Genomic DNA, 13,700 nt, shown 5'->3' on the forward strand with positions numbered 1-13,700 from the left:
TTTATTAATAACTTTATTTTTTCTTTTTTTTTTTCTAATCTCTGTACATACAAGTTTATTTAAATAATCAATATCAGAAGCTATTGAAAAGATAATAAGAGGTCATTGATTTTTGCATTAATGTAATTTATAACTTTCAGGTTATGTTTGGTTACTTGTCAAAATCAGCTGATTGATTATTGCCTTCATTGATATGTTTATATAAATTTATTTATTTATAAATTATATAAATAATTACACTTATAATAATAACTTTTTAAAAATATATATTTTAATACAACCTTGACAATAATATTTGGGTAAAACATAAGTTTTATAATTATATACTCATTTATTTATAAATAAATAAATAAACCATAAAAATTAATAACTATTTAAATATCACGTAATTCAAATATATGACACATAAAATCATCAGTATCAATAATATCAAGTCTTATCATATATAAATAAATATTTCATTTAAATAAACAAATTATCAGTGTCAATAATTTAAAAAATGTTTAATTTAAAAGAGCGGGAAAGTTAAAAATTCAAATTTAATAAACGGGAGTTTTAAAAATTACTCATTGACAATAATTACAATTAAAAAATAAAAATAAAGAAAAGATATATTTTTAAATAAATATATGAATCATCTGAGTGATAAAAATTGCTGGTGATTTAAAGAATAAAATATTTCTTGACAAGTCATAAATGTTTGGTGTAATTCATAAAGATCTAAGTGGTTTAAATAACATCAAGACCTGGAAGTGTTAGTTAGATAATAGTCTATAGTTATTTTAAAGATATACTCATATATAATATATAAATTAAACGAACACACTTTAGCTTCAGGTATTTCGTGGGAGTTAATTCAAGCGTGGGAATACGTCGAAGGAAGTGTCTTTTGCAACACGTATTTTAACCTCCAGTCTAATTATTATTTTTCTTTATCATTTTTTTACTCCTCATCTTCATTAAATTTTATTATTCTACTCAAATAATGTACGAGCAATAATAAACATTCCAAGACTGTGAACAACAATAACAATAATAATAATAATAATTTTTATTAATAATAATAATAACTGTAAATTAATTCCGTAAGTTGCGTGATCATTCAATTTTTATCCTCTCAAAGTCTCAAATGGTTCATCGGTTCGTGGTACAAAAGTATTAATTTGGTTCATACATTTATAAATCATATATGTACAGACAGAAGACGTACATGTGTGTACATGTGTTGAAAGTACAAATATATATATGTATATGGTATACATGCAATTTAATGTGATTGTATATTTGCGTGTGTAGTATTGTTGTGTGTAGCAGCCGCCATCTTGCTGGTTTAAGCAACTGACATGTCTTTTTAATATTATTATCAATAATTTATTAACGAATTTTAAATGTGATCCGTTGTATCAGTAGGACAATAATATCAAAATTACAGTAATATATATTTATTATTTATTTGAATACTATTTAAATTTATTTGTGGTACGTCAAAATTAAATTTGAAAAAAAAGGAGTAGAAAAAAAATAACAATTAACCCAACCTCTGTGCTTGGTGCTTTTTAGGGTTCAGCAGAATAGCTGACTTACAATAAAGTGATTTAAATAATAAAACACATTGATACGCTTAATATATCAGCCAAATATAGTAAATATAAGTTTATTTATCCAAGTGACATTATTTTGTAAATTATATGGATATGATACATGCTTGAATTGATTGGATTTTCGAGGTTGGATGTCGAGCAAACATAACCAAAACCTATGGTTTATATACACCTTGCTGGTGTTTGTCAACTTTTACTGATAAATAAATATCTGATGATTACTACGTCACGTGAATCTCAATTCTGATATATTTTTATAATAATATTATTATGAAAATTTGATTTCGTGTTTATTTGGTTGTTAATTATGAATGGATACACAAGGCAAGGATTTATATTTTCCTTGATTTAATTATTCAGTCATGCTGATTGCCTTGATCACCCGGATAAACTGTCATTTATTGTTTTTATTGTAAACATTAATTATTTTATATATCACATTGATAATTCATTTTTTTTGTACAGTCAATTAAATTAAATACTTGTGTGTACGAGTGTTGCTAAAATATTTTTCATGTTGTACCTAATTAAGATTTATTCAAAATTATTTTTTTCTTTGTTTTTTACATTAAGTATTAAAAATATAAAGTAAATAATGGGGATCTTGGTAATAAGCATGACTGGAGTAAAATGGTGTTTTGTTAAAAGTTGATTTGTAAGACTTTGAGAATGCAGGTGGAACAGTTGGGAGTCAAACTTGTCATCGATGAAGATCCCGGCCGAGGAGGCTTTTGAGATGGACAATAAATTAAAGTTTTCGGATCGTCTTAAAGCTCTCCTAAAAACAGAAGCACGTCAAGACATTGATCCTTATATATTCAGTGAACCTGAGCCATTTCACGGTGCGGGTAAACATAACAATGCTGAGTCAACGAAAAATTCGCGGATGAGTGGAAGTAAAAACAACGGATCTAAGGGAAAATGTCCGAGAAAAAGGATAAAAGTCGAACACAATGCTGGATCCAGCGAAAATGTTGCATCTGTTATGGACAATACGAGGTTAGTTGGAGATAACAGCAGTCTGAGGAACGTAGAATTGAGAATTGGTCATGGATCACGTGTCAAGGAAGATTCGATCAGAGAGCCTGCGAGAAGATTGAGCAGAGACCATACTCTGCTTTACTACCCACGTGCTGGAGATGAAATATCTGACAGTGACAGCAGCAGCGATGAACTGGCTGTTTATCAGCGGCACTGGTTTTCTGGTGATACGAGTAATGTTCCAAGAGCCACCAGGTTGACTTTGCTGAGGTCACAGCTACGTCGACGTTTAATTCAATTACACAAAGACGGAAAAGAGTCAGAGACGCTTCTTCACAAAAGAACACGACGGCTGTTGGAAGCTGCGTGCAGAAGTCAAAGATTGTTAAATGGACGTTTAACATCAGCGAGTATTAATAAAAAAGAAACAACGGAGCATCTTCTAGTAGGCGGTCCCTGTCTAGCTGAAGGCTGTCAATTGACATCTTTACCCTGCACGCGTCATTGTTCTCGTCACATAATGCTTAATGCTGATCAGCTATTATTTGAACACTGCACTGCCAAATTTAGCGACAATACCCAGTGCTGCGTGCCTGTATTCGACGTTGCTCACGAGTTACCTTTGTGTCCAGAGCACGCACGTAAGCGTGATAATTATCATCGCAAAGCTCAGGAATCTAAACCAAAAAAATCACGTAAAAAACCAGCGTCACCCACTAGCATTCCAAGACCCAAGAGTACCAGTAGCAGTAGTAAGTCACGTCCGAAAAAACGAAAACGACCACCTTCTATTAAACCCATTGACATAAAGCCTAATGTAAATATACGACATTGTCAACAAAAACAACAACCACACCAGCATCAACAACAGCAGCAGCAGCAAGAGACTATTCATATAGATAATCATCATCCCAGTCCGATAATTGCACCGACAATCACTCCGCATAATAATATATGTAATAATACAAAGACATTGAATATTGTTGCGCAAAATATACCAACGAATCCAATGACTAACAATCTTAATCTTGGATTGGGACTTGGCTCACTGGGTCTTGGTCCAGGTCTAAATACAGGTCTGAGAGTTGAATTAGATCAAGAAGTATTTGCAGCTCTTGATCCAAATGAACATGACTTTGGTAATGTTCTCAATACTCTACCTGTTGATCTTAATGAACTTTTCTTAGGTCAGTATAATATAAATTATATATTTATTTTGTTATTTTATTTTATTTATTTAATTTGTTTATTTACAGAAAGCCGTAATGGTGAATATGAACAACCATCAAAAGAAGAAGCTGAAGAACTAGAACGTGCATTGGAAGAAGTTGACAAAGATGTACGAAGTCTTGAACAAATGGAACAGACTCGTAGTTTATTAGAACGTAATTTAGAACGAATGGAACAGACACACGGTCTTTTAGGACGTAATCTAGAACATTTAGAATCAAGTCACGGTCTTTTGGAACGAAATTTAGAGCAATCACACGGTCTTTTAGAGCCAGCTCTTCTTGCCCAGTTGATGTCTGATATCGCATCGTAGCCTCCGTCCGAACAGAACTGAGTTTTTAATCTGTCGACAATTGTATGACGACTTATTATTAATATTAATTGGGATGTAGCTAGATCGACGAATTGCTTGGATCTATACCTCACTTTGTTTTATTTTTTTTATCTAAAAGTCTGTCTTTGTCTCTCGAAACAGGTAATAATAATATTTATGTATTAATCTAGCGTCTACTAGGTCAAATGAAACATAAAAAACAAAACAAATTAATACTAAGCATCAGATTACTGATGTTTTAATACAAAAAATTCATCAAGTTAATTGGCGAGTGTACAAAAATGAAGTTAATTATTTTTAAAAACATGATCTATTATTTTTGCCGTAGAACGTACGAATTTCTTCGTACATTCAAAGTAGATGTATAAAAAAAAAAAAAAAAACAAACAGCACCAATTACTATTATTATTAATATTATATTTTGCGATATTATTGTACATTGTTATTTTAGTTTAAACAAGAAAGCAAAACAAAAAATGCACTGTGATTACTTTTATAATTACGGCAAAAGTCTTTTAAGGAGTAAAAGAAAAAAGTCATTGGTTCTCTATACTTTTTTTTTCCAATAGTGTATCATAAATAATTAAAAACAGTAATAGTCATTAAACCATTTAGTTGATTAGATTAAATAATTAATAATTAAGATCGTTGAGATTTTTTTTTAATTAATGAGGACAAAGGAACGTCGTCAATTAATTTATAATTAAATGATAAGTATAAAAAAAAATAAAAAAAATAACGATTGATTTGTAAATGTAAAACTAGATAAATTTTTGAATTTCGATGGAGATTTTGTCATCTATATGTTTGAATGTCGCTTTGTAAATATTGCTGGTCGATAAAAAAAAATACAAAAAATTTTACCAATTTATTGTATGTAAATTATAGTTACGTAATAATAACATAATGAATGGGTAATAATAACTTTTTACTATCGTTCATAGTAGAATTTTTCGCGTTCGACTGTTTACAAAAAAAAAAAAAAACTATATTTGAATAATAATTTATCAACAAAAAAAATCAATAAATGAATAAGAACAAATTGTTACTGATAGTAGAAAAAAAGGAGCATTGAAAATAATAATTAATTGTGAATACATCACCTGCGTAGTTAACACCTGAGTAGACATCAGGTATATTTTACACGAACAATGATAATTTTATAGCCAAAAGTTGACTGATCGTATTCGTTAAACATAATAACAAAGCAAACAAACATATTTCATTCATAATAAGTGAAATTGTTTAAGTGAATTTTTATTAAAAAAAAATAGTTAAGCAAAATAAACAAATTACTTGCTAGTACAACCCATATTGGGCATCAATATCTTTTAAAATGTGCTAGTTAATTATTTAAATTGTAGATTTAAAAAGAAAAAATAATTGTAACAGTACATTTGGTGATTTAAAATTAAGTTGTATAAAAAACAAGGTAACAAAACAAAAAACAAATGATAAGTTTAATAAATAATAACAAACTCGTGTAGGAGTTTTGCGGAGTTATAAATAGTTAGTAATTGGGACGTTTTACAAATTGCTATTTTGTTGACGTCCTATTTGTGTATGCTCTTGTAAAATATTGTCATTATTATTATTAATTATTAATTATTATTAATAACTATTATTATTATTATCAACTAGGCAGTAATAATTATAATAAGCATATTTTTTACATCGCCTTCTAGTGCTCTCTTTGTATTTATCTCACCTAGTAGCCAGTTCATATATAAGATCTCCCGACTATAAATTGTACAATCTTTTTTTTTTAGCTATTTCATGATGATGTCAATATATCCCATACATTTTGTAAGAAAAATAATAATTATAATTAACGTTTAATTCGTAGTAGTGATAATAGAAATAGCGTCCGACTGTGATGAGTAAGACTGACGATTCAATTCCCGTTTTATCCATTTCTTCCTCGATTCCTCGCGGTACTTGTCATACTTCCCTTCAATTTGCTGTACTTTTGTTAGATCGTAAACATCAGGAAGCTCGGGATCATCTCCGTAGTCTGGTAGTTCTCTGGGTTTTCGCTCCATGTTCTTAAAATCAGAGAAAAATTAGCCGGTCCAGCAATGGGGTCCATAAAAAAATAAAATTATTCATAATTACTAGACTTTTTCTTCGTTTATCGGACAGTGAACTTCTCCGTCGTTCCCACAACTCTTCTTTGTCCAAAGCATCTTCATTGTCAATGTGAACTAGTGTAATGTCATAATTAGCACGTGGCTGTCCTAAAATACCGACTTTTATCCTCAAATCATGTAAGTTTTCTTCATCAGCAAGTAACGCATCCTTTAAATAAATGACTCTAGGATCTTTTGACTCAAAATTTATCAGCCCTGTGAATAATAATCATCACATTTATTACAATCTACGTTTAATTAATTTTTTAATGTTTATATTCAGGCATCACCTAAAGAAACAAGTCGATAGTCACATAATTCATTGAGTAATTGATAAGCTAATGGTGAATTTATAAGTAATTTTCTACGTGGCAACATTTTAGGACCATGAAGAATAAGTTTTTCTTCTTCATCCAGCTCTTTGTCGGTTCCACGTCCAGTTTTACGGTCAGCAGAACTGTAAGCGTCAGTTCTCAGTAGTCTGTTGAGTTCTTCTGCTATAAATTACACATGATTGATCTTAAAATCAGTGTCCCATGTGGTAATTTTAAAAAAAAATATAGTACCAATTAAATTGTAGAACTTTCTCTCCAGAGCAATCCAAACAACACGATGGGCAACTTGGATCAGCGCTTCAAATATCCTCAGATCTTTCTCTCCTTGAGATTCAATGGACAAACCAGCAAGCATATGATGATATTTAGCACTTTCTTCACATCCGACCAACAACTCGCAGTACTCTCGAGCAACGATACTCCTCAGCGCACTTATTTCCTCAGCTTTTTTCTGTCTGACACCTCCTGCCAAAGGATATCGTGCTTTCTTAGTAATCGCAGTGCGCTTTTTAATTATTTCCTCTTCCCAAGTTTGGGTGTAGAATTGAAAGTAGACGATGAGTGCTCGCAGTAGACGATCGACGACTCGCAGATGGAAAAAATTTATGAACTGAAGACTCACTGGAGTCGTCAGCAAATATAAAACGATATTTTTTATATCTTGGAGTATTATGACGTCTGGTTCATTCGGAGCAACTTTACGAAGGTAATTCTTACGGTATTTTATCTTAAATTTAAATTTAAATATTTAATACAAAATATAAATGAATTTTAAAAAAATAAAATTGATTAATTAAATACTTTTTGACTGGGATTTAAAATGTCTAGGAAATTCAAAATTAAATATGCGTGGGGACAATAAATTTTTGATTTATCTACTAGTTTTTTTTTTCTTCGACGGCTTTTTATTTTTTCATCTTCTTGCTCATTAGCCCTAAAATATCATCATTAATTTAATTATAAATAAATCGTATATATATTTATAATAAAAATATTATTTACCCAAGTACCGCAAGCCCTTCGTGAAAATCGTCCCATACAAAATATTTATCTTGAAAATTTTCCGGCATTTGTTCATGTTCTTATTAACAATTTAATAATTAATTTAAATACTAAAATGAACAAAAAATTATTAACATAACTGTGGGTTGTTACAAATGAAGTTGTAGCTGTTTATTGATTGTACCAATTCGTGCCAAGATATATTTAGCGATACATTCATGCCTTACTTAGAAAATAAAATAAAAAGTAATTTTAAAAATTATTTTATTTTAACAAAAGAACATATACATTTACTGAATTGTATGAGTTATGGAGTCGGGGTGTTTTTTATGATCAGGTTCAGGCATTGCCTCTAAAACAGATTTAAATTCTGGGTATATCGGTTCTGTTTTTTTAAGATGAGCTTCAGGATCTGGTAGAATTTTATTTGGATTATTGCTGCGGAATCTAATTCTACATCTCACATTAACTTTTTCTCTTTGATTAATTGTTACGGTAACATAAAATTCTTTGTTCTCCATCTCAAGATCCGGTCCATTTATTGGTCGCTCAGGCAGTGTGACGCAGTCTTTACCCATATGAATTTTTTTTTCACGAAACGCCGATCTCACGTGCTCGGGAGTAAGGGTCCAGGGGTTATCAGCTGACATGAAAACTTCCAGCAGTGTCTTATCGAGAACCCTCATTGTGTTTGGCACCCATGGTGATGAGAATGTCTGCGTAGGTGCTCCGACTTCTTCCTCATACTTTTTAATGTTTTCCGGAGAAGCGTAAACTGCCAACCCCGGCAAAAGTAATTTGTTGTACGCGATTTTAGGGTGCAATGACAACCTGTCTCCACGAACACCTATACCTTCCACGAAAGAAGTAAGGATGACATCAAGGTTTTCTTTTTTTCTAACATCCGTGTTTTCTACCAGTTCATAAATAAAGTATCGGCCTTTCCATAATTTTATTCTTCCACCTTTCTCGAGTATAGGAAGCTTATAACGTCTTTTCAATATAAATGTGTTCTGTAATAATTTTAAATTTATGAATTTATATCAGTAAGAAAATGTGTACTGGCAAATATAATAATTGTCATTACCCTAGTTTGTTGAATTCCGACTCCTGGGGGTAAAGTTAGCAAAGGACTGATTGTTCTTCTTAAAGAATTTAAAACACTTGTACAGTTCATTGTTTCTTTTTATTATTTTATATTTTAAATTAATCAAAGTCGAGGTTAGATCATAATAAAAAACTTTTATTTATTAATTTGTAACCTCTTTGAGTCAGTCAGGCAACGCGCAGGCGCCGCCAGTCTGCCAAATAAATTTTAAATTTTCCCGCGCGCTCAATTCGGGGAATTTAAATTTCGTAGTGAGAAATTAAAAGTCACTAGGTGATAACTGATCTGATTGGATGAAAATTTGTGATTAGTATAGAAAAGTGGGTACAGTTTGTACCTCTGGGTAGACGGATCGATTATTCTCACTTCTCGAGGAAGGAGAAAGTCGATAACCAACTTGCCGTAACACAGACGAGACACGAGCACATACTTTTGTCAATGTGATCACAAACGAGAAATTCAAGTTCGATATATCTCTGAATTATAAACTTCGATCCCGGTCGATTATCCGATATCGGCTACAAATAGCGGCAAATTTGTTTGTTTGTTTTTTTTTTAATTTCAATTATTAAGTATTATTGTTTTTAAATATTTGTGAGAGCAAGTAAATCAGCAAGTGATTCAACACCAAGTGGATTTTATTTAATCAGCGTCACCTCCATTTTGTTGAGATAAAACTCTGGCACCTGTGTCTTACAACTAGTACAATTATAAATAAAAATATAAATATATATTTTAAAAAACACCAGGTAAATAAATTAACACAACGTTATTTTAATAATTATTTAAGTTGATTAGCAAATAATGTTAATTAGTTATGGAGGGTGTTAAACCAATAATATCTTATGAAATGATGGGAACTGATAGCGAACGAGAGGAAAATAATGAAGTTCACTTGGCATACAACATGATGGAAGAAAAACACACGTATACTTACAAAAAACTTGTTGTACCGATGTCTATGAGAAGCGTCTACTGGAAGTACTTTGGATTTCCGGCAACTGACGAAGGCGAAATATTAACTAAAATAAAAATAGTATGCATCCTCTGTCGTACACAGATTGCATACAATCGGAACACGAGTAATCTCCGTATGCATTTACAAAATAAACATGCACATGAGCTGATGGAATTGGAAGCTACGAAACCGCCTAAAAAACAGTACGTGCCCCAGGATCCCAAGGAGAGACGAGCTCAGAAAAAATTGCTAAAGTCGACGACGTTTATCCACACGACGAACATTGACGGTACTGTTCATATTGATGGTGACCTGCAGTATGTAACTGACCCGAATGTCAGTTTTGCCAGCATAGAAGATGACGTTAGTCTCGAGTCACCGCTGAGGATTGCTATGAAGAACGCGTCGACGAGTAGAGACAGTCAGCAGTTGTCTTACGTGATTTCAGATGATGGAGATATTCAGCACGCAGAGAGCAGAGATGTCACAAATTTACTAACGGAGCTGGTTGTCATGGACATGCAGCTACCGAATTTCGTTGAAGGATCTGGGTTCTTGAGGTTCATGTCATTGCTAGGTTCGTCGTATGAAATTCCTTGTAGAAGTAAACTCGAGACGGAGTTAATTCCTAAGATGTATGACAGATACAAATCTCATATGCTTTCTGTTTTACATAAAATTCCAACGAACATCGGGTTGACCCTTGAAGAGTGGAAATCCAACACGGATGAATACTTTATAACTATTTCGATGTTTTACCAAAATACTGATGAGCCGATAATGGAAACTAGAGTCTTGACGACTGTTAATGCGCCAAGAGATTGGGACATTAATCAGTGGGGTACTTTTATTGAAATGTTTTTGTACGAGTGGAATCTTAGGTCGGAAAAAGTGACGGCTGTAATCACAGCAACTTCGCGTGAAGAGTTACTCAGTGCTTTAACTAACAGAGGCTTCACTTTGATACCCTGTTTGCTCTTTACACTCCAAGAATGTGTACAAGAGTGTTTTGATAACCCTGGAATAAAAGATATATTAGCGACTTGTCGGGTAATTGTCGGTGTAATTACTGCGAAAATGGGTATCTCGGAAAAATTGGAAGAGCAAGACACATATTTTGAGGTATTTATAAATTCTATTTTAATAATTTATGATAATATTTCAATGATAATGGTAATTTTTTTTTTTTATTACAGATTGATGAAAATCCTTTGACAATGGACTACCCAGGAGTCTGGACGTCGACGCACAATATGATGCAGCAAATGATCGCTAAGAAAAATTACATCGAATCGTTATTGGTCTCTAAAAGCGAATCGGAAGGGAGTGAAATTGGGTGGACGGGTATTAAATTCGAGGCTGAGCATTGGAGTGTCATCGAAGATCTTGTAATGGTACTCGAGCCATTGAAAGTTATTATACTAACACTAGTCGAAGAAAAAATTCCTATAATATCCCTTTTGAAACCTCTTTTGTGGCAACTTGAGTCTGTTCATCTGGGTATCAAGCAGTCTGACAGTAATCTGATAAAAACTTTCAAGACACAAATCAGTGAAAAGCTTCTTGAAAGATACGAATGCGTGGAAATTAGTAAAATGTTACAAATTGCCACGACTTTGGATCCCAGGTAAATATTTAAATTTCTTCAATGACTTTTTACTTACGATAATTAATAATCATATTTCTAATTGTAGATTTAAACAATTGCCATATGCGACTGATGAAGATAAAATTATTGCGATGAAAGAAATAAAAGAATCGATAAAAACACTCATTCATGACGAGGAGCGGAAATTAGCGAACAGAAGTCAAGAACCCACGAATAAAAAAAGCAGACTGTCTGGTAATTAATTTAATTATTTAATAATTTTTCTATACTATTTATATTCATTAATAAATCAACTAAATGTAAATTTAATTATTTTAGGAATGGAAAATCTTTTCAAAGATTTCAACTCCAAAAAAACCCGAACGACAATTTCAGACAAAGCTGAATTGGAGATGGTACAGTATCAAGGCGAATCTGGGGAACCACTGGGCTCGTGTCCTATTGAATGGTGGACAAAACTGTCAGCCAAGTGTCCATTTTTATATAAACTGGCGACTCATTACAATTGCGTACCAGTCTGCTGTGCTCCATCAACGCGCATTCATCCAGAAGCGCAGATCGTCTATAATATTAAACGGGCCTCTATACCAACTCATCTTGTCGACAAGCTGATTTTCCTCAATTGTAATCACGGTATCAGTTTCACTGTTTAGTTATTATTTTACTACTGAGAATCGAGTTCTCAGCACGTGATTTTTACTAGAGAACAAAAATTCATCATCGTAAGATTTTGTAATTGAAATTTTTTTTCAACTATGAACCGCAGGTCGTGCTCGCAAAATTAAAAAAAAATCACTTTTAATGATACATACATTTATTATTATTAGTTTTATTTTTTATTTAAATATCTATTGGCATTGCATCACTCAGTGCAAATGATTTTATTTGTACATAGTGTAAAATAATAATACTTTCCATCTCATGACTCGCGATAAATATTATTTTGCATAACACACTGACCCGATTTGCATCAAAACCCAACGTTGCCGTTTTATAATCTTATAAAAAGATTAAATTATAATTAATGTGAGATTGTACAAATTAATTATGGCTAATCATTAAAATATTTGCTATTATTAATTTAAATATTTTAAGGGATATCTGTTCAACACAATTACTTGTATAATAATAATATATAAGATTATATTATTTTTAAATATTTAAAATAAGTAAAATTTAGTGCCTAAGAAAATATAAAATAATTTTTGAATAAAATAAATATACTAAGTGTTAAAAATAATCTTCTGCTTTTTAATTATTTTCTTATACGCGTATAGTTGGTTGTAAAATGAAAGTATAAAATACATACTTTAGTAATGTCATATTTTAATTTATAAAAAAGTACATCAAGTCTTTGGTTTAAGTGTAGTCTTCTTTTTGTATTTCACGTAAGATTAAGTTGTTTTTCCATCCAAGATGAGCCTTCATAAAATCTTGGGTCGCTTATTCTGAGAGACGCTCTCTTGTAAAAGTAATAATAAATTACTGCAACTATTGCAATAAAATATTTTTTTAATTAAAATGTTTTGATTAATTTAAAATAAAAAAGGTGAATAAATTATTTGAATCACCTGTTCTGTGAATTGAATAGAGACAATGGAAACCTTTGGTCCAGTAATGAGTTAGAGGTTGATTCCAATGAATTGTCATGTGCCAGATGTGAAGAACGATGCTCAATATTATGTAGAGAACACATAGTACTAGAGTTGTACGAAACCTTACGTACAATAATTGAATAAGACCCGTCTGAAAATGAATGACAGGTTTTATTTTTATACTTAATTGAAAAATTGTGACAATTATAATTTATTTTACCTGGAAAATATAAGTGGCAAAGAAATTGACCAATAGCAATGTCAGTGCGACAATCAAACCGAAATCCTGGATTCTGAAAGCAGATTCAAAATTTTGGTACCAATTTTTTGTGTGAATTATTGGAATGACTGTTGTGTTTTTATGTAAATTTAAATACTTACATGTAAAGAGATAAAAGCTCGACAGGATTAGATCGAGTAAAGCTGGAGAACGAGTTGACGCAAACATCAAATAGTAAAAGTAAATTTTGAATTATAACTATGGCGGAATACTGTTTCGAAGTTGAAATATTCATTTACTATTATAGTTTATTTTTAAATTATGACAGTGACATCGATTTTTTAGTTTGTTGTGAGTTTTAGGTTCCATTTGCTGACATGCAATAAGTGACACTGACACTTCGCTTTGTTATGATTTTATTTTTCAGAGCGAACTTCACTGCTCGGAATTACGGAGCTCCGGAAGATGCCACTGCTAGTCTTTTTTTTTTTTTATACATTTTATGATTCTAATTATGTACAATAATTACGGAGTCATATTTAAATTAATAAATGATAAATTTCTAAGCCAAATTCTCCCACCAGCAGACAATTATCAA

The 13,700-nt window shown here is 31.5% G+C and overlaps 5 protein-coding genes across 9 annotated transcripts; 2 read left to right on the top strand and 3 right to left on the bottom strand.

Annotated features, from left to right (window-relative positions):
* The first annotated feature begins 460 nt into the window (after positions 1-460).
* Positions 461-5,783, top strand: LOC130676721 (INO80 complex subunit D-like). 2 transcript variants are annotated; one of them, XM_057483174.1, is made up of 3 exons: positions 461-1,925; positions 2,286-3,769; positions 3,839-5,783. In XM_057483174.1, the coding sequence occupies exons 1-3, from the start codon at positions 1,909-1,911 to the stop codon at positions 4,123-4,125; spliced, it is 1,788 nt and encodes a 595-aa protein (XP_057339157.1). In that variant the 5' UTR covers positions 461-1,908; the 3' UTR covers positions 4,126-5,783. The 2 variants fall into 2 exon arrangements, with proteins under 2 accessions (XP_057339157.1, XP_057339156.1); XM_057483173.1 differs by having other exon boundaries at positions 462-1,925; positions 2,277-3,769.
* Positions 5,550-7,829, bottom strand: LOC130676723 (uncharacterized). Of its 2 annotated transcripts, none has more exons than XM_057483176.1 (6): positions 7,613-7,829; positions 7,412-7,544; positions 6,842-7,337; positions 6,566-6,769; positions 6,262-6,491; positions 5,550-6,191 (listed from the first exon to the last, which is right to left on the bottom strand). In XM_057483176.1, exons 1-6 carry the CDS (start codon positions 7,678-7,680, stop codon positions 5,982-5,984), a joined length of 1,341 nt encoding a protein of 446 aa, XP_057339159.1. In that variant the 5' UTR covers positions 7,681-7,829; the 3' UTR covers positions 5,550-5,981. The 2 variants fall into 2 exon arrangements, with proteins under 2 accessions (XP_057339159.1, XP_057339158.1); XM_057483175.1 differs by having other exon boundaries at positions 6,566-6,772.
* A 30-nt stretch (positions 7,830-7,859) lies between these two features.
* On the bottom strand, positions 7,860-8,883 carry LOC130676724 (39S ribosomal protein L9, mitochondrial). Its single transcript, XM_057483178.1, has 2 exons — positions 8,700-8,883; positions 7,860-8,625 (listed from the first exon to the last, which is right to left on the bottom strand). The coding sequence occupies exons 1-2, from the start codon at positions 8,787-8,789 to the stop codon at positions 7,903-7,905; spliced, it is 813 nt and encodes a 270-aa protein (XP_057339161.1). The 5' UTR covers positions 8,790-8,883; the 3' UTR covers positions 7,860-7,902.
* Positions 8,884-9,078: 195 nt separating this feature from the next.
* Positions 9,079-12,784, top strand: LOC130676718 (E3 SUMO-protein ligase ZBED1). 3 transcript variants are annotated; one of them, XM_057483168.1, is made up of 5 exons: positions 9,079-9,469; positions 9,536-10,800; positions 10,875-11,305; positions 11,373-11,521; positions 11,606-12,784. In XM_057483168.1, exons 2-5 carry the CDS (start codon positions 9,538-9,540, stop codon positions 11,938-11,940), a joined length of 2,178 nt encoding a protein of 725 aa, XP_057339151.1. In that variant the 5' UTR covers positions 9,079-9,469; positions 9,536-9,537; the 3' UTR covers positions 11,941-12,784. The 3 variants fall into 3 exon arrangements, with proteins under 3 accessions (XP_057339151.1, XP_057339152.1, XP_057339150.1); XM_057483169.1 differs by having other exon boundaries at positions 9,588-10,800; XM_057483167.1 differs by having other exon boundaries at positions 9,079-10,800.
* LOC130676725 (transmembrane protein 138) lies at positions 12,594-13,607 on the bottom strand. Its single transcript, XM_057483179.1, has 4 exons — positions 13,264-13,607; positions 13,103-13,175; positions 12,859-13,033; positions 12,594-12,778 (listed from the first exon to the last, which is right to left on the bottom strand). Exons 1-4 carry the CDS (start codon positions 13,395-13,397, stop codon positions 12,672-12,674), a joined length of 489 nt encoding a protein of 162 aa, XP_057339162.1. The 5' UTR covers positions 13,398-13,607; the 3' UTR covers positions 12,594-12,671.
* Positions 13,608-13,700: the final 93 nt, after the last annotated feature.

The sequence above is a fragment of the Microplitis mediator genome, chromosome 10 (genome assembly GCF_029852145.1).
Source record: "Microplitis mediator isolate UGA2020A chromosome 10, iyMicMedi2.1, whole genome shotgun sequence".
Taxonomy (NCBI): Eukaryota; Metazoa; Arthropoda; class Insecta; order Hymenoptera; family Braconidae; genus Microplitis; species Microplitis mediator.